Source organism: Canis aureus, chromosome 6 (genome assembly GCF_053574225.1).
Source record: "Canis aureus isolate CA01 chromosome 6, VMU_Caureus_v.1.0, whole genome shotgun sequence".
In the NCBI taxonomy this organism is placed as follows: domain Eukaryota; kingdom Metazoa; phylum Chordata; class Mammalia; order Carnivora; family Canidae; genus Canis; species Canis aureus.
Window position 1 is genome coordinate 19,781,927 of NC_135616.1, and position 22,806 is coordinate 19,804,732.

The 22,806-nt window shown below is 38.4% G+C and overlaps 1 protein-coding gene across 6 annotated transcripts in view; it reads left to right on the top strand.

Annotated features, from left to right (window-relative positions):
• Positions 1-22,806, top strand: part of LOC144315591 (uncharacterized) — a 63,819-nt gene that overhangs the window by 32,927 nt on the left and 8,086 nt on the right. For 3 of the 6 annotated variants that reach the window (XM_077900332.1, XM_077900335.1, XM_077900336.1), the window contains 2 exons: positions 7,921-8,056; positions 15,631-15,716. The exons of 1 other annotated variant lie outside the window; for it this stretch is intronic. In XM_077900332.1, coding sequence (XP_077756458.1) covers positions 7,921-8,056; positions 15,631-15,716 — 222 coding nt within the window. The remainder of the gene's footprint in view (positions 1-7,920; positions 8,057-15,630; positions 15,717-22,806) is intronic. 2 more of the 6 variants (XR_013381321.1, XR_013381320.1) reach the window with 2 other exon arrangements.

Sequence of the window (22,806 nt, forward strand, 5' to 3'; positions counted from 1 at the left end):
CTTTAAAGACTCATATCCATTTTATGGGGGTGATTATATGCCATTCAATAGAAGCTATTCATGGACGGTTGATAGAAATGCAAAGGGTTGGATTTCCGTGGTAAAGAGTAAGCTGGAGTGGCCAGTGGCCAGTGGCCAGTGTGTGATGACAGGAGAAGCAGGTACAAAGAGAGGGAGGGTACAATGATTGCCCTTGCTTTGTGGAAATGGAGCAGGTATGTGTCCAGAGATCTGGGAAGTCTCTGGAGCCCAGTAGAGAGGAGAGTTCTATCTTAGAAATGGAGGAGCCATAAAGTAGTAACAAGGGCACAGGACTGCCATTCTCTAGATGTAGACTCTTCTATTAATCTGATGTGCATTTCTGAGCCACAGTCTAACTCTGTTGGGTCATTCCTACTCTTGCTTATTCCCACAGACCATACCTGCACAAAATAAAACTGGGAAAGTTTTCTTTATCAATGACACGGATCTATGGAACATTCTCTTCAGGAAATACATATAGCAGAAGCTACTTCTTGGTACCTTCAGCTTTAAGATATATACAAAGAAATGGGCTGCCAAATCTCAACGGCTAAAGCCCCAGTAAAATTCATATACCAGTTAAACACAGGTGTTCTATAGGTAGTCTTTGGTGCTGAGAGGTGGGGCCCCTCTATTTGTGGGACTTCCATCAGTAGGACCATCGACCCTTTCTCTCCAACCAGGGGATAGAGAATCATCGAGTGTGCAGCCTTGCAGGAGACACTTATATGGTCAGACCCGGATGGCTTTATGTCACTTTCACCCTCATTCCACTGGATAGAACTCACACATGTAGCTACACACATGCTTAATAGGCTGAGGAAATATTGTCTGGCCAAGACGTGCTCAGGAAGTAGAGGAAATAGGTTTTGATGAGGATACAGCAACATGCACATCTTTCAGATACTACATGTTTGTCAAATGCAGAGGTCAGTGAACTACATACAGCTTCTGTGTCAAATCTAGTATACTGCTTGTTTTTGTATAACTCCTGAGCTAAGAATGGCTACTATATTTTCAAATAGTTGGGGGAATATAAAAGAGAGGATACACAAGGACCATCATTTATGGCCTGCAAAGCTTAGATATTTATCATCTGGGGCCCCTCACAGAAAATAATTGCTGACTCCTGGTCAACCTGTAGCATTTAGGGTCCTGGACAGAAACAGATGTCACCCTCAAAAGAGCATCTAATGAAGGGACTTACATTCGTTTGCTCCTGCTGCAGAACAAATTACCATTAATTTGGTGGCATGTATCATCTCATAGTTTCTGTGGATCGGGAATCTGGGTACAGCTATGATCCTCTGCTCCAGGTCTCACCAGTTCACAATCCAGGCGTTGGTGGAAACATGGGCTTGAACTGGGGAAAGATTCTTTTCCAAGTGCCCTCATGTTATTGGGAGAATTCACCCCCTTAGAGTTTTAGGTCCTCATTTTTCTGCTGAGCAGAGGCTGGCCTCAGGTTCTAGAGGTCACCCATAGTTCTCTGCCATTCTCTGTGGGCAGCTCAACGGGGCTGCTGTTTCAAGGCCTGCAGAGCCTCATATAATACAACCTAATTAAGGAGGGACATTCCATTCCCTTTTGAGATGTTGTATTGATTAGAAACCAATGATTTCTATTGGTTTCATAATTGGTTTCATAAACCAATTATGAGCCTTTACCTACTGACTCAGGCCCGCTTTAGAAACAGAGGCATGCTCCATCTGGGGAAAGGTGGTATTTATGAGACTAGCCTTTCAGTAAGCAAATTTCTAAATGGCAGAGCCAATTTGACTACTAGGTTGGCTTTCCCAGCCAGCTTCTCAGCTACATCAACTGCAGTGGAGGCAGTGCCCTTAAAAAGCAAGAGCATATAGGATCTGGAATTACTATTGGATAATTGGAGAGACAAAGGAAAAAGAATTAAGGCACATCATTCTTCGCATGTTTCTGGATGTTTTTGTTTTGTTTCCAGCATATAAGAGAATAGATGGTGATTATTTAAAAGTGAATTTGGAATTGATATTATTTTTAAATTGTATGTTTATGGAATCTAAGTAGGTCTTGTATATATTGATATCAAAAGTAGTAGAGAAGCAGAAAGTGAGAACAGGTTTTAGAAGCAAGGATTTGAGCAGGAATCTACTACTGACAAAATTTCAGTAAGTCCTTTGGTTAATACAGGAGGCTTTCCTTCGTATCACTTTCTCCCACACCCTAGCACCCAATAAGATATTGCTGCCTAATTGAAAAGTTTTCTAATAAGAGTTTAGGTAAAACTAATTTAAAAGAACTCATTAGCTAAATATAATAACACGGCAGACTTTCCACAGCAACTTTACTGGTTCCCTATAAATAGAAAATTAATTAATGGTGAAGAAAATAAAGCAGTAACCACACCAGACTGTGAAAAGTGGTATTGTTTTAAACTTGTATTAACTATTAGTTCACTACAATAAATTACAATGGCCCTGGAAAGTTCGTCTGGATACCAAAATTACTTAAGATTGGTGCTACTGGAATCAGATGCCATATGGGCTTATAAATGATGAGATATTTTAAGTCTTACCATAAAGCATGTAGCATGGAAAACTATTAGCAGCAAAGTTTTCCTAACTACCTGGGCTGTACAAATACATACTTAAAAAATGAGAATCTTAAAAAAAATAAAAATAAAAAATAAAATAAAAAATAAAAAATATAAAATAAATGAGAATCTTTTTTAAGGAACATTTTCACATTCATTAAAAAGAATATAAGGGGATATTTTTAACTACTTTTCCTTTTTGAATCTTTTATATCAAATATTACTTTTATACTACTGAAGTAAATTTTATTTTTTTAAAAATCAGAGAGGTATAAAGTAGATAAAGTATAGCCACAAACTGGTTTCATACTAACAAAATATAATGGAGAATTTTATGTTTTCGAAAAGGGAGTGAACAGTGGGTTATTTCTCTTTTTATCCAAGGGACACTCGCAAAATGTCTCTCAAATTCACTTTAATTTTGTTAAGCCTGTATATGGTGACATAATATAGTGTTAAGTGGAATTCAGTAGTTCTCCGCTTATCTTGGGCATTGGTAAGGTTTCAGAAAATATCACCTAAGGCTTGCATTTTCTAGAGTGAAATTGGTATTTACATTGACAAATTTCCCTTGCAGTAGTCAGATTTTCACTTTATTGAACTAGATAGAACCAGCACAATAGTCATGGATTTAGAGTAGGATCCATCCACACCTTCCCTCCTTCCTTCCCTCTATATATGTAATACACGTAACACCTAGTCCAGATTCCTCCTGCAAAGTTAGCCCCTTTGTAACTCTGTCCTCCTGTATGCCCCAGACTCACACCACTCTCTGAGTACTCCCCATGATCAACATATGGAACTCGGTGCTCTGACTTTGCCTTCCATATTTCTCTATCTTCACATCATTGCACACGAGAATTGCTCCAGTGGAAAGCACTTTCCTTTTTTTTTTTTTTTAGTCACGTCAATGCTTTCTCATCTTTTAGTGTGAACACACCCTCCTCTGTAAAACCTCCTTGTCACACTCATGCAAAAATTATTCATTCTTTCTGAGATCCCCTAGCACTTTGTAAATATCATAGTATTATTTAAACTGCGCTGCAATTATTTGTTCACATGCCCATCGACACCACTGAACTGGAGATAGCTTACTCTTACTTATACCCACCCACCACTAGCATGGTGGCACGAAACAGACTTTAATGAGTCTTTATTTAATGAATGAATGATTAAATGGATGGCTGAATATTAAAGTTGCCCTGCTGAGAATCAATAGTCTGTTTTATACAGCATGTGAAAGAACAATGGATTCAAAAGTTTGCGTATCAGTCACCTGTAATTTAGGGCAATATTAAGAGAAAATAACAGGGACTAATGCATCCTTAACCCTAACATATATGTCCAGTTTTTAATCTCCCGGATTTACATATAGGCAGATAGATACTGCTTTAGTTTTTCTAGATGCCTTTGCTAAAGCTTAAACACATGAATAGGAATGGCACGGCCATGTGAGATCAGCGAAGAAAGGAGCTGAAGTGCATAAGGTGATTCTGGGATAAAATCCACTAGAAGGAACCCAGGCCCACTGAAAATGTCTAATACTGGGCAGAAGTAAAGAAACTTGACAATTTGGGTTTTTAGAAACCATGCAGAGCCAACACACGGCGTGGGCTGTCGTGTTTCCTCTACGCCAGTAGAGGACAGCACACACTTCATTAACCAGGGAAGCAGGTGCTGTGCGGAATTCCTACTGTCGCAGCCAGGACCTGGAGCGAGTGCTCTAGACGCAAACGTCTCAGGATTTTTCCACCATAGCAAAGGTCTCCTCAAGAAATTGTATTCTTTTGAACACTTTCTGTGTTACCATTATTTCATCAAATCCTATTATTGCCGCTTCCAAACGGTGTATTTATGCTTTGATGCACAGTGTGGCAAAGCGGAAAGGATGTAGCCTATGGGGCTAGCCTGAGCAGGTTTGTACATCTGGAATCCCCCACTTACCAGCTGCGTGATTTGGTCAAGTTACTTAATCTTTCCAATCCTTGTTTTCATCTTTAAAGCACAGATGACAAGATTAGCCTCATGGGGTTAGTGTAAGGTCAAATAAAAATATAAGTATCAGCTTGATGTTTTGTAGAAACTTCTGTTTCTTGCCCACGTAGAAAAACAAATGGCTAAAATGTGTATCATATGCAAGTGTCTTGCAAGAGGCCATGGAAGAATGAAAAAGCGTCTACCCAGAACCAGCCTTAAATAAATGCACCAAGTGAGCCAAAATTCCTCTGCCAGCAGTTCCAGCAGAGTGTTAAAACACTAGGAATACTACTCAAATAATGTAAAGTTTTTTGAAAATAACAAACACATCCCACACTGTGGAATTATGGAAATACGAAAGACAAAGTCATTTGATAATGTGTAATAAGGCACCACTGCAGTTCCTGGACCCGGTAGGAATTCAAGACAGGTTAGTCCTCATTTACAACAGGTAAGACTTGCAAACGACCTAAGTGATAATTGACAGATGAGTGAATAAAGAAACTGTAGCATCATATGTACAACGGAATCTCATTCAGCCATAAAATAGAAGGAAATCTTGCCATTTGCCACAGCATGGATGGAACTTGTGGGTCTTGTGCTAAACGAAATATGTGAGACAGAGAAAGGCAAATCCTAGATCTCACTTACATGTGGAATCTTAAGAAGCTGAACGTGTCCAAACAGAGAGTAGATTGCTGGTTATGGGTTGCAGGGGGAGGGGAGAATGATCCAAGTTGGTCAAAAGCTACAAATTTCCAGTCATTAGTTGAGTCAGTTCTGGGGATGTAATAATGTCCAGCGTAGTGACTACAGATGACGATACTGTGTTATATACTTGAAACTTGCTACGAGGTTCAATCTTAAAAGTTCTCACCGGATACACACACACAAATGGCAACTCTGTGGTGGTGAATGTGTTAACTAACTCATTGTCATAACCATTTGAAATATATGCATATTTTCAAATCATCATGTCGCACGCCTTCAACTTATGCAATATTATATGACATTTATATTTCAATAAAGCTAGGAATAAAAAAGATGTTAGTACTTAGCTTCTGCACCTGTATACACACATCCCTCAAGATGCTGTTTAATATAATTTATCTTAGTCTGATTTCATTAGAAATATTGGATTGCCATTTTTAACATAGTAATATTTTATATACATGAAATTAAATAATGAAAGCATACTTTAATTTCTCAGTCCTGTCCAAGTCTCATAGATTTTATTACTCAAAATGTTTGTTATCATTGGGTTTTTATGTTGCTTTTAAGTTTAAAGCTAAAGAATTTCACCAAGGATGCCAAACAAGTGACAGCCAATAACAAAACCTGGGTACCAAGCTGAGAATAAATAGCTGAGAGATTCAATATGAAGACAGCAAAGTCCAGACCAGTTGTTGACTTACCATGTCAGTGCAGACTCGGCAAACTAGTTGCAGCTCAGCACACAAGGCCTCTGTGTCTTCTCTAGTAGGGGTCAAAGAATGGGGTCCGTAGCAATGGGCAGTGTTTACCCAATACCCATGAGAGCTGTGGAAATAAGTGAAGCCCACTCACATGAGAACAAGAAGAGATTATTTATTCAAAACTTGCCCTAAGCAAAGGGCCAGCCACCATCACTTGTGTTTGGCAGCAACTCAAAGGCAGGCAGAAGAGTGGGAGAATTTTCTGGCAGAAGGGATGGCTTCAGGTATGCCCTGATTAGAGGCTGTCAGTATGGGCTACATAGGAGTAGAGCATCTTACGGGATTGGTTAGGAGTGCGTATTTGACTTTGGTTGGTTCTAAGTTGGAAGAAAGGGCAAAAAGTTGTTATTAATCATGTCCTTGCCATTTTTGGATCAATTGTGTGATTATGTTTGGCCTCCTATTGTAGATAGCAGGTCAGCCTCCTGGGCTGGTGGTGCCAGGCTGTGAGCCAGAGTTGTAGTTTTATATTTGGTCTGGCCACTGCCCCTTTGTGTATTTCATCTCCCACCATGAGAGAAACAAATGCCAGGCTTGCACAATGTCTTTCTCAATCCTTTAGATCTCCTAGTCTTCTGAGCTTTCTAATTTCCTATTTCCGTAATCATGGGTGAATTTATTCTCTGTTGGCCTAAGACTGCTTCTCAAAAAATGACAGGTTGCATCTAGAAAATGTTCCCAGGCTGTTGTGAGTGTGTAAACTGATAGAAGAAATGACTCTGGGGACAGGGCATTCAGGTAGTGACTGCACTTGTGCAGAGCCCATGGGCTCTATTACCAATGCAGCCAAGTCAAATGAGTGATGTATGTTACCTGGCAGGTATCTTGCTATGGGGGGAGAATGGTTGAAAACCGCCGATCCAGTTAATCTGTCAGGGGTTCATTCCACTCTAATTGCAATAAAAACCGATTCCCAGCTATAAACTACCCACCTCTCGATGTGTAGGACTATGACTAGCCTTTACGGAGTGAGAGCAAAAGCAAAAGCTGTCCTCGTGATTGCCATGGGGTCAACTGGCAGGTATGGGCTGATTGGAGGCCAAGATCAAACAGTGATATTGATTTAATCATTAAGTTCCTCTTGGGTTTCCAGTCTCACTAATGTTAATCCTCTTCTTTTTCAAGTGCTTAATTGTCCTGTGAAGCCACGGTCTTTGCTAAAAATTAAATTACTATAAATTTCCGAACAAAATGTTAGGTGAAATGCCATGTACTGCCCTCTTCAGATTATTGAAATAACGAACCACCCTCCGTCATTTTGAGTAGTTTTACCAGAAATTGTGATGAATTTCCTGTTTTTCTTTAAATGTTTAATCTTGTTCACATAGTTCTATGTACACAATGTTTATCATTTGTCTATTCAGTTAATATTTATCATTCCTAGTAGGTATGATGCATCTATCCAGGTCCCCAAAAAACTATCAATTAATAAAAACAGTTAAGTCCTTAGTCCTCACTGGGGCTAACAGTCTAATTTTATAAATTGTACTTAAATACTTAATATTTCTAAAGTGATAAGTATTCAGTGGTAAGATAAGGAGATACAGAATGATCAATTGAGACCTGAAGAAAGTAAAGGGAAAAGCAATTTGGATATGAAGAAAAAGCTTCTGGGCAAAGAAAAAATGTACAGAGGCCCTGAGACCACAGCATACTTGGCATTTTTCAGACACAGGATGAAGGCTGGTGTAGTCACAGCTGAGGGAACTTAAGGGAAGAGAGGTAGCAGGTGATCACAGTGTGAGAGGTGTAAAGAAGCAAGGTCATAGAAGGTCTTGGCACCATGGTAAGAATTTAGGGGCTTGCTCTGAGTAAGACCAAGAAGGCAGGAGGGTTTTGAAAAGAGTAATGATATAATTTCTTTATATTTTAAAGGATCACTTTGGCTGTTATGCTGAGAAAAGACCAATTGAGTTCAAAGATGGAAGCAGAGGAACAAGCTGGGAGGGCACTGCAATGCTGCAAATGTAGCCATCACTTGGCTCAAACTAGGAAAGTAACAGAGAGGAAGGTGAGAACTCATCTCACTGGATGTAGGGTGTGAGCAAAAAAGAAAGTCAAAGACGTTTCCATGGTTTTTGGCCTAAACAAGGGACAATGGATTTGACAAGTACTGAGATGGGAAGACCACAGGCTGAGCAGATTTGACAGTAATGAAGAGGAAGACGTCAATTTTGAACACGTAAGAGACCTGTCAGACATCCAAATGAAATCTCAAGTAGGCAATTGCACAAATGTGTCTGAAATTCAGGAATTAGGTCAACGCCAGAGGTATAGTTTTGGGAGTCAGCTTATATATCAGTTTATTGCAATGAGCACGGGGGAGATCAACTATAGAGTGGAGGGAGAGACGGCTTGGAGGCTTGAGCCCTCAGGCACTCAGGCATTCAAATATTTGGGATCCAGAAGATAAGGTGGAACCAGTAAAGAATCTTGGGAAGGAAATGAGGAGATTCAAGAGAGAACAGTGGCCCCGAGTCCAAGTAAAGAAAGTGTTTCAAAAACAGAGATTACCTTTGTTAAATGATGCTAATAGAGTACAATGAAAACCAAAATAACTTTGAACAGCAACACAGAAGTCACTCTTTTGTTGACCAGAGAGATTTTAGTGGATTGCAAGGGGTGATTTTAGTGGATTGCTGGATGTGAGAAATTAGAGTAAAATCAAAAGAAAGGCAGAGAAGCAGAGGTGAGGAGCCTGTGTGCCTCAGTGGATTAAGCGTCTGACTCTTGGTATTGGCTCAGGTCGTGATCTTATGGGTCACGGATCCAACCCCGCATTAGTCACCTCACTCAGCAGGAAGTCTGCTTAATGACTGTCTCCCTCCACTCCTCTCCCTACTCATACTTTCATGCTCTCTCTCTGTGTGTGTCCAAAATAAAGAAATAAATCCTTAAAAAGAAAGAGAGAGAGAGCGAGAAGCAGAGGAAGTAGAGGTCTTGAGTACAAGAGACTCTCTGAAAGAATTCTGCTGAATTTAAAAATGAACTATTACCTCAAGGGGACATGGAATAAGTCATTTTTATTTTGAGTTTTGTTTTTAAGCAGAAAAGGAATGACACAGTTGGCTTTTGCTTTAGACAGACAAGTTAGGTGGCTGTGCAGAAGGCAATGGAAGGAAGAAGAGATGGGTGAGGTATTAGATGTGACACCTGATGTGACCACAGGTACGAGGCTGACGAGGACCCACACTAGAACATGGACAGTGGTGGTGGAAGGAATGGGTGGATTAAAGAGACATTACTGAACGGGCAATACAGGCGTGCCCTGAGTGATCATTATGCAGAGTAAAGGAGCATAGGGAAGCAAAGATTTTCTTACATTTTCTGCCTTCCCAGATTGGGTGAAAAGAGATATAACTGAAACAGAAATTATAAGAGAGATGGCAAGTTTCTTTTCCTTCCTTCCTTCCTTCCTTCCTTCCTTCCTTCCTTCCTTCCTTCCTTCCTTCCTTCCTTCCTCCTCCTTCTTCTTTTTCTTTCTTTCTTTCTTTCTTTCTTTCTTTCTTTCTTTCTTTCTTTCTTCTTTCTTTCTTTCATCTTTCTAGTTTTCTTGTTTTTTTGCAAAGGAGTGAGGAAGATAAGAAGGCTTGAATTTTAGCATTATGTTGGGTTTGTAGTTGCCTGTCAGACAGTGAAATACACAGCAGTGCTCTGGAGACAAGTATTTGGGAATTATGGTTGTTTAAGTGCCAGTTAAAACCTTGGGAGGTGATGATCTCATCGAGTATTTCTTTCTGCAATGAGAAAAGAAGACTAAGAACTGACCCTGAGAGGAAATACTAGTAATTACGAGGCAAATCAAGATGAGCCTGTGAAAGAAAGGTGTGACCAACCTATCCAATGTCCCAAGGTAACAGGAACCAGGCATCAGGGCTAAGCCGTGGGGCAGCTGACAGTGGCTTCAGTAAATACTGCTTCAGATGACACAGCCACATGGCAAGAGTGGAGATCTAACAGCAGGGGTGGTGATCATACATGTGTAAAGAAAGTGAGAGCACTCATATTATATGACCCCGGGCATGTGAGCAACAATTAGGAAGTATCGCTCTGATGTAGAAAACACAGTGCATGGGATTGGAGTCTTTATACTCTATTTCTGAATAGCTATTCAGCTACTCAGGTCTCAGTTATACACTATGGAGATGTTTTGCTTGTGGGGAAATAAGATGGGAGACGGGGGAGCAGAATGAAGACTGGTGATAAATAGCTCAGTTGGGAGGACCTGGTCCTATTCTGAATATAGTCTGAAATAGAAAAATCACTCATAACTTTTACCCAGGTCACTTATTGGAAACTTAACAAATAAAACCTACACATACAGCTTTACCTGGGTCCTGAACTAGTCATGTACAAGAAAGGTCCACATGTACAGGGAGGGACATCTCTATTCCTCAGCGGCTCTTTCTAAATTGCTCTGTGATAAGGCCATATGAACAACTTAGAGGAAGAAGCCATTTGGGATATAACTATTCAAACTCATTACATTGCTTTGTTCTCCAATCTGCATATTAAAAAAAAATCTTAAAAACAAAAAGAACAATATTTATGTGGCACTTTTTCATACAACTGATATTTTTTAGGCAGTATCTCATTCAACTTCCCAATTAATTCTATGGACTTGATAATATAATTATCATCATTATTAAAATGTGGAAACCAGGCTTTAGGACAGGGTAATAAATTTAGCTTCAGGTTGCCTACACAGGAAAAGGCAGAGCCAAATTTAATTGAATCCAGGTAATCTGACCCCTGTGCTCTTTCCTCTATATTAACTTGCTTATTCAGCAGATGATGCCTGCACCCACAGGGATTTCCTTTATTTCCACAAAAAGCAAACTGCTGTTTTAACTGGGCTAATTCTTCTATAATTTGACAAATCAAAGTTGAGAAAAACCATATTATTTTGTATGTGGATAGTGTTCAAAGTTTAAATTAAACAAGAAACTTTTACTATTTCACATTCCAAAGTCTATAGTAAATATATAATAAAAGTATTGAGACAGAAAAGAAAGTAGCATTTTAAATAGTCTAGGAAGTTCCCCTGAAATACCACTCAAGTGAGTGGGTACTGCAAGCAATGAATGGAATCAAGCTTTACATAGTTATCATGCACTAGTGCAACATAAGAAAGGACTAGGGGAATGATTTTGAGAGTTTTCTGACCATTTACAAAGATACCCAAGCAACGTGGGTGATGGCAAGGTCTTTAAATCCTGGAGAAAAGTATTAAATAATTAGTTGAGGGCCATAGGGAAACATTGACTCATAGAAAGTTTGAAAATATCTGCAGGTTACATATATCAAATCAAGTATGTTGCACTGTTCTTCATCAACTATTCAAAGGATTGTTGAAGAATATTTTAACAAGATTTGAGGTTTTAAATTTTTGGGTAGATGCTGAACATAGCACTTGGGGAAAATTGTATACTGTTTACATTTCAAACTGGGGTCTTTGAAATTGTGACCAAAAGACATGTAGACTTCTGGAAGATATGGTATGATCTAAGAGAGAAAGGTTAGGAAACAAAATGTAAAGAAGTGGTGTACACATCCCATGAAACCAAGATAAAGGACTTGTGTCAAATAGCACATTGTGGGGAAAAGTTCATTCCTGGTAGCCTTTCCTCTGAGTGGCAGGAACTCAAATCTGATGACTTTATTTCCATTCATATGATTTCCATCCAGCTACCAATGCCTATATCTTACAGCGTACTCATGCAAATACCTGGACTAATCTATGATTTCTGTAAGGCTACCATTTTCTTTACATTGGGCATTACAATTTGGGCTGGGCTCTTCAAAAATATTTGGAAACATGTATATTTTTTTCATCTGTGTATTTTCCCTAGAAACTTTCACCATATACGGCAAGGAAGTTGAGCCTACTTTCCACATATGGGAAAGTAATTAAGGTACTGGTGATTGGTAATGTCATTTTGTCCTTACCAGATGATGTGGAATCACTATTCTCTAAGGATAAAACAAGGTGACACTGAATTTCACCCAGAATAAGTCACTTCTGCAAGTACAAACTTCATTCTTTCATTGTAATCATTGACTAAAATGGTGGCCAAGGGTAAACCAGGGACTGAGAATTTCTATCACCCACAGAACTGAGACCATGTTACTTGAATAAATGACATGTTAAGCCATGCTTAGCCATTATATTTCCTGCTGAGAGTTTTGACAAATCATAGACTTCAAAATGCCATCATGGGGGAAAAAATGAGTTCTTTAGGAAAGAACAGTATCCGTCTTCCTCAAGTATAAGTCATCATTAAGAACAAGTGTCTGGAAAAGAAAACAGTTCTTCAATTGACATTGTAACTTTACCCCTTTTATTAACATTACAACAGAATTTTTAAAAGAAATCTGTATGCTCTTATTAGTTCTCTTGATCACTTGCCAATCTGTAATTAGCGAAGCAGCAACATGTATAAAAGATTTTTAAAATGCATAATGCAAACAGGAGAAAATCATGCTTCTTAAAAAGTAATCAATGTCTTTAAAAAATTTAAATACATTTTAAACTATACTATACAAGAATATTTGTGTATATGTGTATATGTGTGTGCATATGTATATATATAATGTCCTTAGTAGACACAAGTAAAAGAAGATGTAAATATTCAGCTTGCTATTTAAAGATTTGTATCCTGCATAGATGTTGATTATCAAGTACATATTAAATAATAATTATACTTATCATTATCCAAGAGAATGTATTTCAGCTGACTGTGTGTTTTTTCAATGAAAACAAAATAAATGTAAAGTAAAAACAAAGTATAGTTAATATATTTCAAACTATTAAATGGAATGCTTATCTGCTTTATGACTTTGAGTCTTAAATTTTCTCTATTCTAGCCAAAAATCACCTTGCATCTGTTAAATAAAGGACTTGCTATTTAATGTCGACTTTTTTTAATGGTGCTAATTTGCTTCATTAACAAAAAGATCAGGTAAAAATTGACATACAGAGTACTTAGCCTTTAGATGAGTTCGTTGTTTTTTTTTTCTCCTGGAACGATCAATTTCATTTTACATATATTACCTCATTGGTCCCTAACATTGTTCAAGAATGGTGTATTACGTTTTGCAGAAAAGTTCCCTCTTCTAAAAAAAAAAAAAATCCAACTTGAGTCCATCTTAAGATTTAACTATTAATATGTACACCTACTATATGTCAATTACAAACAAAATCTGAATTTTGCAACCTCCCAAATTCCTAAACAGACTATTCTGTATGGCTGCTGGCTGAGAGAGCATGGCCCATTTCATCAGTTCTCCATTGTTGTTCTAACTTAGCTGTCATCAAAGTGCCACATGTAAATAGCCTCCATTATGCTTTACCTGGGACTCAGGATAACTCTGATCTTCTGGCTGAGTACCCAGAACTTCACTGCTGAATAGAAAGTATGGTTGATTGATAAAACAGTTGGACTTTTCAATTTTTTATAAAAGCTAATCTTCAGAGAGACTTCTCAGTGAAGGTAACAGCCTGCCTTGACAACTTGGTGAGCATAGTATCATCATTTCACACAAAATATATGGCAGGCATTAATTTTCAGTGTCAGATCAATTCATTGACCACAACTATCAAAAGCACAAAGGGACTGGACAATTAATTCCAGTTTGACATGAAATTACTATATAATAGAACTGCAACCTTCACTCTTTCTCCAACCAATTGTCTGATACTGTGCTTTCAGAGGTCATTGAAAGCATGGGGCATAAAACCTTTGACCAAAACTCTTGTCACGTTTCTATACTTGCTTGCTGATTGATTTACATCAAATCATTGTTTTCTTTTCAAATGCCACTCCTTCCCCACTCTCCCTCCCCACTCCTCCCCTCCTAGGCATTCTTCCCAAAGTGCTATTGCTAAGGTAGAAATACTACAAAGGGATAAATTTAAACATTTTTCCCCCTCCCCTGTAATTTGGTTGATCTTTTCAAATTTTTTTTTCCTTTATATGAGTGCATATGCGCTATTTGTACATAATATGTAAACTGATATTTATATTTTTGCTTATTTGTTTTACTGGTTCCTATCAGAAGTAGGCAGCCTCTTGAGGCCCTAATGTTTAGCTCTAGGATGAATTGACACTTGATAATTCAGAATATTTCAATGGATGCTGTCTTTTCAGAGATGTCACCAAAGAGTCAGATGAGGCTATTGGATGGCCTTTACCACACCACACATCTCTGTATATCTAGCTTAATGCCTGCCATGTAGTGGACATTCAATGAGTACTTGTTAAGTTAATGAATGAGTTCCTTCTAAAGACCTTGTGGTTATGTCTAATTTACATAAATTGATTCCAACAAGTTGAGAGCAGATTGTATTTGTCAATGTTAGTCATGTTCACTTCTGGTTAACAAAGGTGGTTTTTATATTTCCATGGGAATGTTCATGATACAAAGCATCATGGCAACATTCAAATCTATAAAAACTAAGTAGCATTGAGAATGACGAAGACAAGCAAAAGGGAACTTAGCATAGGGATTGAGAATGTCAACTCCAGAGCTAAAGTGCTTGGATTTGAGTCTTGATTTTGCTCTAGGATCTTGGAAAAATTATTTAAGCTCTCTGTTTAATCAAAGTGATCATAATACTACTACCTTTTTAGGCTTAAAGTGAGAATATTCAATGAGTTAAAGTCACTAACACAGTTCTGACACAAAGTTTGTGAACCAGAAAAGGTAGAGTACCTCTACCATTGCTCTTCAATGTCAAAAATATATTTTTTTGCTTTTGTTATTTTTATAATTGCTTCCCTTCCCTCTTTGAACTCATTAAGCAAAAATGTATGGGTGCCAAGGGCAGGCCACCCCAAAATGGGCCACTTCAACATGAAGATTATTTTTTTAAAGATTTTATTTATTTATTTGAGAGAGAGAGGGCATGCACAAGCAGTGGGGAGAGGGAGAAGCTAGGCTCCCTACTGAGTAGGGAGCCTGATGCAGGACTAGATTCCAGGACACTGAGGTCATGATCTGAGCCGAAGGCAGATGCTTAACTATCTGAGACACCAGATGCCCTGGCGTGAAGATTATTTTGAGCTAAAGACAATTGAGACCCTACAGGCTCAAGAGAAACTTTTTGCCTCTCCCTTAACTACATAGAAGAATCTAAATTGGGGGTCTTTCCCAGAATAATGGTTATTAGCAGATATGAATTTTATCTGAATGACCTATCTGTACAGTAGGATAAACATTTGAATAACAAACATCTGCTCTTCTTCTTATGCCTATGAATTATTTTCTTTTCCCTTGAAGTCCCAGACCCCTACCCCTTTCTCCTTAGTTCAAAATGATACTCACTGTGCCCAACTGTCTTCAGAATTTCCATGTCTGCATAAATTCACCAGATATATGCTATTAAATTTTATTTTCTCCTGTTAATCTGTCTCATGTCAGTTTGATTCTTAGTCCAGCTAGGAGGAACCTTTGAAGGGGACTGAGACCATGAGCAAGACCAGGAATCTTGCTCCCTGACAAATGTAAATATTAAATTAAAATATTTGTATTTTTGCCCTCTTAATTTAAAAATAAATGATAGTTGGTTTCCTGCTATCACAGATCCTTCTCCTGGGAAAGCCCTTGGGACAACATGCAGTGAGTACTCAACACAGAGCTCTTCCTGACCTTGCAAGATGCCCAGACATGTGAGTGCTCAAATGCCTAGTGGAAATTATGAAATCCCTCCAATTCTCTTTCTTCTGAGAATAATAAGATTCCCTGAATTTATATTATGTGACAGACACTGTGCTCAGCATTTTGTGTGTGCGAGGCTACTACCCACCCTATCTGAGATGGAACCTGTTGCCTGACAGGACCCAGGACCCAGTAAAATCTCACAGTTCTGGAACCTCCAACCACTCTGCCTGTAGCAAAACATCTGAGGCCATTAACGGATTGGAGGACAGGGAGGTAAACTAGCTTTAAATAGAGCACAATAGGGTGGTGATAATTCCAGGCTATGCCCAGTTTCCCACAGGTCTCATGACTTTGGATGTGGGCTTCTCAATACAGCCCTTTGGTCCTTAGTGCTTCAAACATTTTGTCCTTCCAGGGACACCTGGGTGGCCCAGTGGTTGAGCATCTGCCTTTGGCTCAAGGCATGATCCTGGGGTCCTGGGATCTAATCCCATGTCAGGCTCCTTGTGGGGAGCCTGCTTCTCCCTCTGCCTGTGTCTCTGCCTCTCTCTCTCTCTCTCTGTCTCTGTCTCTCATGAATAAATAACTAAAGCTTTAGAAAAAAAATTCTGTCCTTCCAAATCTCAAGTTTCATAGACTCAGACCCAGCCTTTTCCTCTGCATTGACCTTTATCTCCAATTCTCTGGTGGGTATGTCGACCACCATTCGTCTATCAGCCACCGAGCTTCTAGACTCCTAACCTAGAAACAGATGATACTGCTTCATGGCCCACAATAAAGAAAATTATTGATTTACATAGACAGCATTTAGACTAGAATTTAAATTTGGAATATTTAACCTCAACCAGTATGTTTTAAGTAGCAGCGGACCAGTCTCCTAAAAAATATCTTCCTTCTTGTCCATCTGCCACAGTCCTAAAATTTCACCAGTTAAGATGTAATCACTTCGGTTTGAAAATACTCCACCTATTCTATTTAAAGAACTCTTAGAGTTTCTTGAAAATTCCTGATCATTCCAGACCATTTGTAAAGGCCCCAATATCATTTGCGTACATCGCCAACCATGTAAATGTGAGATTGGAGGACTTTATTAGAGTTAATCGGATTATTTTACTATAGTTAGTCTTCAGGTTAAATCTGTAGGTCACACTCATTATAACAATCCCAAGGTAAAGAAATTGAGGTTCAGGGCAGAGCACACAGCTTTTGGGTAGCTAAAAAGCAGATGTGACTGACTATTTCCAAACTGCCTGCTCAAATTCAGTTGACTTAAATTCACTGATTTTAAATTAAAAGTTTGAATTCACCCAAGTAACCTTTTATACTTACTTTTCCTTTCTCCACAGTTGTTTTGATTCTATATAAACATCGACCCCGCTCACCAGTTAATTTCAAAGCCTTTTTAAATGTCAGGAGTTGAGCTGAGATTTCATGAGTCTCCAGTCTCTGAACAGGTCATTAGTCCAAAGCACTTTTTAGGCCAACCCATCCGCCCCTAGTGACTCCAAATGCCAGTTAAACAGATGCCCACCCTTGATAATATCTACTTAAAACCCAAAGAGTAAATCTTATAAGTAGCTCTGCAGATTTGACTATTGAAAGACTAATGGGTCCATATAAAATAATCTTCTTCCAACTTCTGGGTTTAGGAAAGCCCTAAAAACAAATTAACTTTAATGTTTTTCCAAGGTTTGTTAACCTTGCTCGCTCAACAGCTGCTCTGCTTTCATAATGAAAGAGAAACGAAGCCATAATGGCCCTAAGGGTGCCAAAATTTGGGGGTGAACAAGCTTCCTGTGCTCTTCAGAACATTCCCTCTCCATGAAGTATGATTGTCAGATTCCAACAGTCTCAGGACATTTACATCTCAGCGGTGATGAATGCCACAGAGAGACAGCAAATAGGACTGCAGTGAAATTTAATGCTCACTTTAGATGCTCCAGTTCTTATTAGAAAAGGTCACCCATTGTCCCACTCAGATGATTAATGCAGACTCTTACATCTTTATGGGATATTTCTGCAATATGTGCTGTCTAAGTGACTGTTTGTTCGTCATTTCAGACCCTACCAGTGCTTAATACTCAACATGAATTTAGATGGGTGGAAAAATGCCACTTTGCAGCCTCAGGTTTTTGTAGATTGCCCTGCTAAAAGGAAGCTTAAATCATGGTGTCCAAAGAAAGCTTGAAGCCCCTTTTCATCAAATTTCCCACAGCAGTTTTCTTTAAATGTATGCTGATAGCATAATTACTATAATAAACAAGCCCCTTTTTCAGTGGTACTTGGAAAATTCAAACCAGAACGATTTTCTTTCAGATGCTGATTAGTTAAATCCTGCCAGACCAGTGGTAGTAGCAATAAGCCCTTCTTATTTCCTATGTTGAAAAAGCCAAATTTCTTAAAGCATAAATCCTCTACCTTACCTGCTAACGAGTTATAACATAAACACACAGCACTGCTTGTGCTATTTTTCAAGTTAGGAAACTTGTTTTCTCATTTTCTGGGGTCAAAGAAAGTAACAGTTTTTAGATTCTCTCGCCACACCTGTCCACAGGATCCTTAGAGGTCAGAACTTTTCAGTACTTTTTAAAAAGATTTTATTTATTTATTTATGAGAGACAGAGAGAGAGAGAGAGAGAGAGAGAGGCAGAGACACAGGCAGAAGGAGAAGTAGGCTCCACGCAGGGAGCCCAATGCAGGGACTCAATCCTGGGACTTGATCCTGGGACTCCAGGATCATGCCCTGGGCCGAAGGCAGGCGCCAAACTGCTGAGCCACCCAGGGATCCCCGGAGCTTTTCAGTATTGAGCACACAAGTGAGACACCTGAAGTTTGATTTCTCTCATTTTTGTTATCCTTGCTTTTATTTTTTGTTTTATTTCGTATTTCCCCAACATCAGCATCCTGGATGGACTAAGTGCTTATTGCCTGTTGTGATACAACTTTCACACACATAACATTCACTTGGCTATGCAAATTCACTATGTTTCTATTGTTGCTCTGGAAAGTTTCACGGAACCCTGGATTTTAAATGGAGGGAGAATGTTTTCCAAATGGAATTGACCTGGAAGAATTTGCCCCATCACTCAAACGGCTATTTTTCAGTCTCATTTTCCTTCCTCAAAACTAATGGTTTGGTGGTTGAATTGTTATATGGCTGCTTGATGTGAGTTACATTTCATAGCATGACCAAGTTCAATATTTGTAGGCCAAATTGTTTTGGGTTCTGTCACTAATGTTGGACACAAAGAACCGATCAAATTGTCAACAGTCAATGCGAAAGAATCAATTATATAGATCTAGCCCAGAGCCAGAGAAATGTAGGTAGTAAAATAAGATTTTCTTTTCTTTTTCCAAGTCAGTCCTGCTAGTCAAAGAGGTTAAATCAGTTGACTTTAAATGTCACTGCCCAAATTTGGACCTGGTCTTGTGGATGACAAAAACATCAGGTACTACTGAGTACTTACTAATAATTTGTCCATTTGTTGAAAATACGCAGGAAATAGCAAAGCCTCTCTTTTCACAATTATGTGTAAGACTTGAAGCATAACTTCAAAACAGAAATGGATATGTGGACAGTCATTTCATTTTTATCACCAAAAAACTTGGGCTTAAAAATCAAAGTTTAGGCTTCCAACTTAGAAAAGAAAAAGGAAAATCATCTCTGTTTGCAGATGACATGATCTTATATGTAGAAAATCCTAAAAATTAACACACGTATACACTCACACACACACACACACACACACACACCTGTAAGAACTAATAAATGAATTCAACAAAGTTGCAGGAAAAATTAAAATTAAACACACAAAAATCAGTTGCATTCCTACACAATAATAACGAACAATCAAAGAGAAAACTAAGAAAGCAATAGCACCATTGTTCAGAGTGGTATCTCTCTTAGTTCAGGTTACTATAACAAAAATATCATAGACTGGGTGGTTGAAACAACAAACATTTATTTCTCCTGGTTCTGGAGGCTTGGGAAATATGAGATCAGGGTGTTGGTATGGTTGTGTTCTGGTGAGAGCTCTCTTCCCGGTTCACAGTTGGTTGTCTTCCTGCTGTGTCCTCACATGGTGGAGATCAGAGAAACAGGATGGAAGGTCTTTCTTGTTTCTGTCTTTAAAGGAACTAACTTCATCATGAAGGCTCCACCCTCATGACCTCATTACGTCCCAAAGGCCCTATCTCCAAATACCATTCCACTGGGGAGCAGAGTTAAAACATGAAATTTGGGGGAACACAAACATTTAGACCATAGTAACACCAAAAAGGTTCCTAGGAATAAATTTAAACAAGGAGGCAAAATACTTAAAACTTAAAATTATAAAATGATGCTGAAAAAATTAGAGAAGACACAAACAAATGGAAAGATACCCCATCGTTGTGGATTGGAAGACTTCCACTGTTAAGATAACAATACTTTCTAGAGCAATCTACAGATTCAATGCAATTCCTACCAAAACTCCAATGACTTTTTTTTTCAGATATAAGAAAATCCATGGATGAAACTAGAGAGTATTATGTTAGGTAAAATAAGTTAGCCAGAGAAAGGCAAATACAATATGATTTCACTCATATATAGAATTTAAGAAACAAAAATTATTGTAGGGGGCAAAAAAGAGAGGGAAAAACCAAGAAACAGACTCTGAATGACAGAGAACACACTGATGGCTACCAGAAGTGATGGTGGGTGGGTGGGGTGGGTGAAATAGGTGATGAGGATTAAGGAATGCGCTTGTGACGAGCACCTGATATTGCATGGAAGTGTTGAATCACTAAATTGTACATCTGAAACTAACATTACAATGTATGTTAACTAACTGGAATTTAAATAAAAACTTTTTAAAAATTTATATGGAATTTCAAGGGACCCCAAATAGCCAAAAGGATCTTGAAAAAGAAGAATAACATTGGAGGACGCACACTTCGTATTTCAAAACTTTAGTACAAAGTTAAAATACTAGCAAAAAGTGTGGTACTGGATTAAAAACAGACATATAGACCAACAGAATAGAATAGAGATCCCAGAAATGAATACATATGTGGTGAAGTGATTTTTGACAAGAGTGCCAAGATCATACAATGGAGAAAAGACAGTATTTTTAACAAATAGTGTTGGGAAAACTGGATACCTGCAGACAAAAAATGAAGTTGGACTTTAACTTGGTTTATATACAAAAAAATAACTCAAAATGGATTAATGACATAATGTAAGAGCTAAAAGAAAACATAGGGTAATAGCTTCATGCTATTGAATTTAGCAATAACCTCTTGAACTTAACACTGAAAGCCCAGGCAACAAAATGAAAAATAGATTAATATCCTATGTAGAAAGAATTCTTACAACTCAATGACATCAATGATAAACAACCTAATCTAAAAATGGGGAATGGATTTAAATAGGTATTTCTTCAAAGAAGATATATAGATGGCCAATAAGTGTATAAAAAGACGCTCAACATCACTAATCATCATGGAAATGCAAATCAAAAACACAATGAGATACTATTTCACACCCAGTAGGATGGTTATATAAAAACAAAAGAAACAGAAAATAACAAGTGTTGGTAAGAATATGGTGAAACTGGAACCCTCGTGTTACTGGTGGGAATATAAAATGGTGCAGACACTTTGGAAAACAATTTGCCAGTTCTTCAAAAAATTAAACATGCAGCTACCATATGACCCAATAATTCCACTTCTGGATAAGTTTAACTGAGAGAAATGAAAACATACGTCCACACAAAAACTTTTATGCAGATATCCATAGTAATATTACTCAAAACAGTCATAAAATGGGAAAAAACAAGTGTGCATCAAGTAATGAATAGATAAAAAATGTATCATATTTATACAATATTATTTGATGATTAAAACACGATTAGTTGACACATGCTATGCCATAAATGAACTTTAAAAACATGCTATGTGAAAGAAACTAGACACAAAAGGCCACACATTGTATTATTCTAGTTATATATCATGTCCTGAGTAAGCAAATCCACTGAGACAGAAAAAGTAGATTACATTTGCCAGAAGCTAGAGGGAGTGGGGAATGGGGTTTGACTACGAATAGAGAGATTCTTTCTTCTTTTAATATTTTATTTATTTGAGAAAGAGAGAGGGAGCTAGCACACAAGCAGGAGGGAGGAGCAGAGGGAGGAGAAGCAGTCTCCCCACTGAGCAGGGACCCAATGTGGGGCCCCATCTCAGGACTCTGGGATCATGACCTGAGCCAAAGGCAGATGCTTACCTGACTGAGCCACCCGGGCACCCCCAGACTACTAATAAGTAGTTTGTTTTTGTGGTGATGAAGATGTTCTCAAATTAGTGGTGATGCTTGTACAATGTGGTAAATGTGAGAAAAATCACTTTTAAACTGTATACTGCATGAGTGCATTGTATGCTGTGTCAATGACATCTTCACTTTAAAAATGTATAGAACTTAATAAAACCCAAATTAGATAAAGTTGGCTCAATTCAAAGGACATTTACATGCCAGCTATACTGGTGTTTGAGCTTTCTCAACCACACTCCCCAAAAGGTAAGAGTCATCAATTTAAAACAAACAAATAATAAGAAAATAAAAAAAAATAAATATAAAAAATAAAAAAATATATTTTTTTTTTAAAAGGTAAGACTCAAGACTGTTGCTGATAACTGGGAGGGCCACCAGCAGGTGAAAGCCTGTACACAAAACAGGAAAGTACCTCACCCCATTGATAGTGGACAGGCTAGAATTTTCACCTAGGACTTGCATTCATTGGAAATAGGATGGTCCCAGACCAGTAAACCCAGAAATCTGTATTCACCTTCCCATTTTTGTTGGCTTTTTTTTTTTAAGATTTTATTTATTTATTCATGAGAGGCACAGAGGAGAGAGAGGCAGAAACACAGGCAGAGGGAGAAGCAAGCTCCATGCAGAGACCCCGATGTGGGACTCGATCCGGGATCTCCAGGATCACACCCTGGGCTGCAGGCAGCGCTAAACCGCTGGGCCACCCGGGCTGCCCTTTTGTTGGCTTTGATGGCAGCTTGGTGAGGGGATGGAGATAAAGAACCAAATCAAGAGAACAGTAATAGGGATCC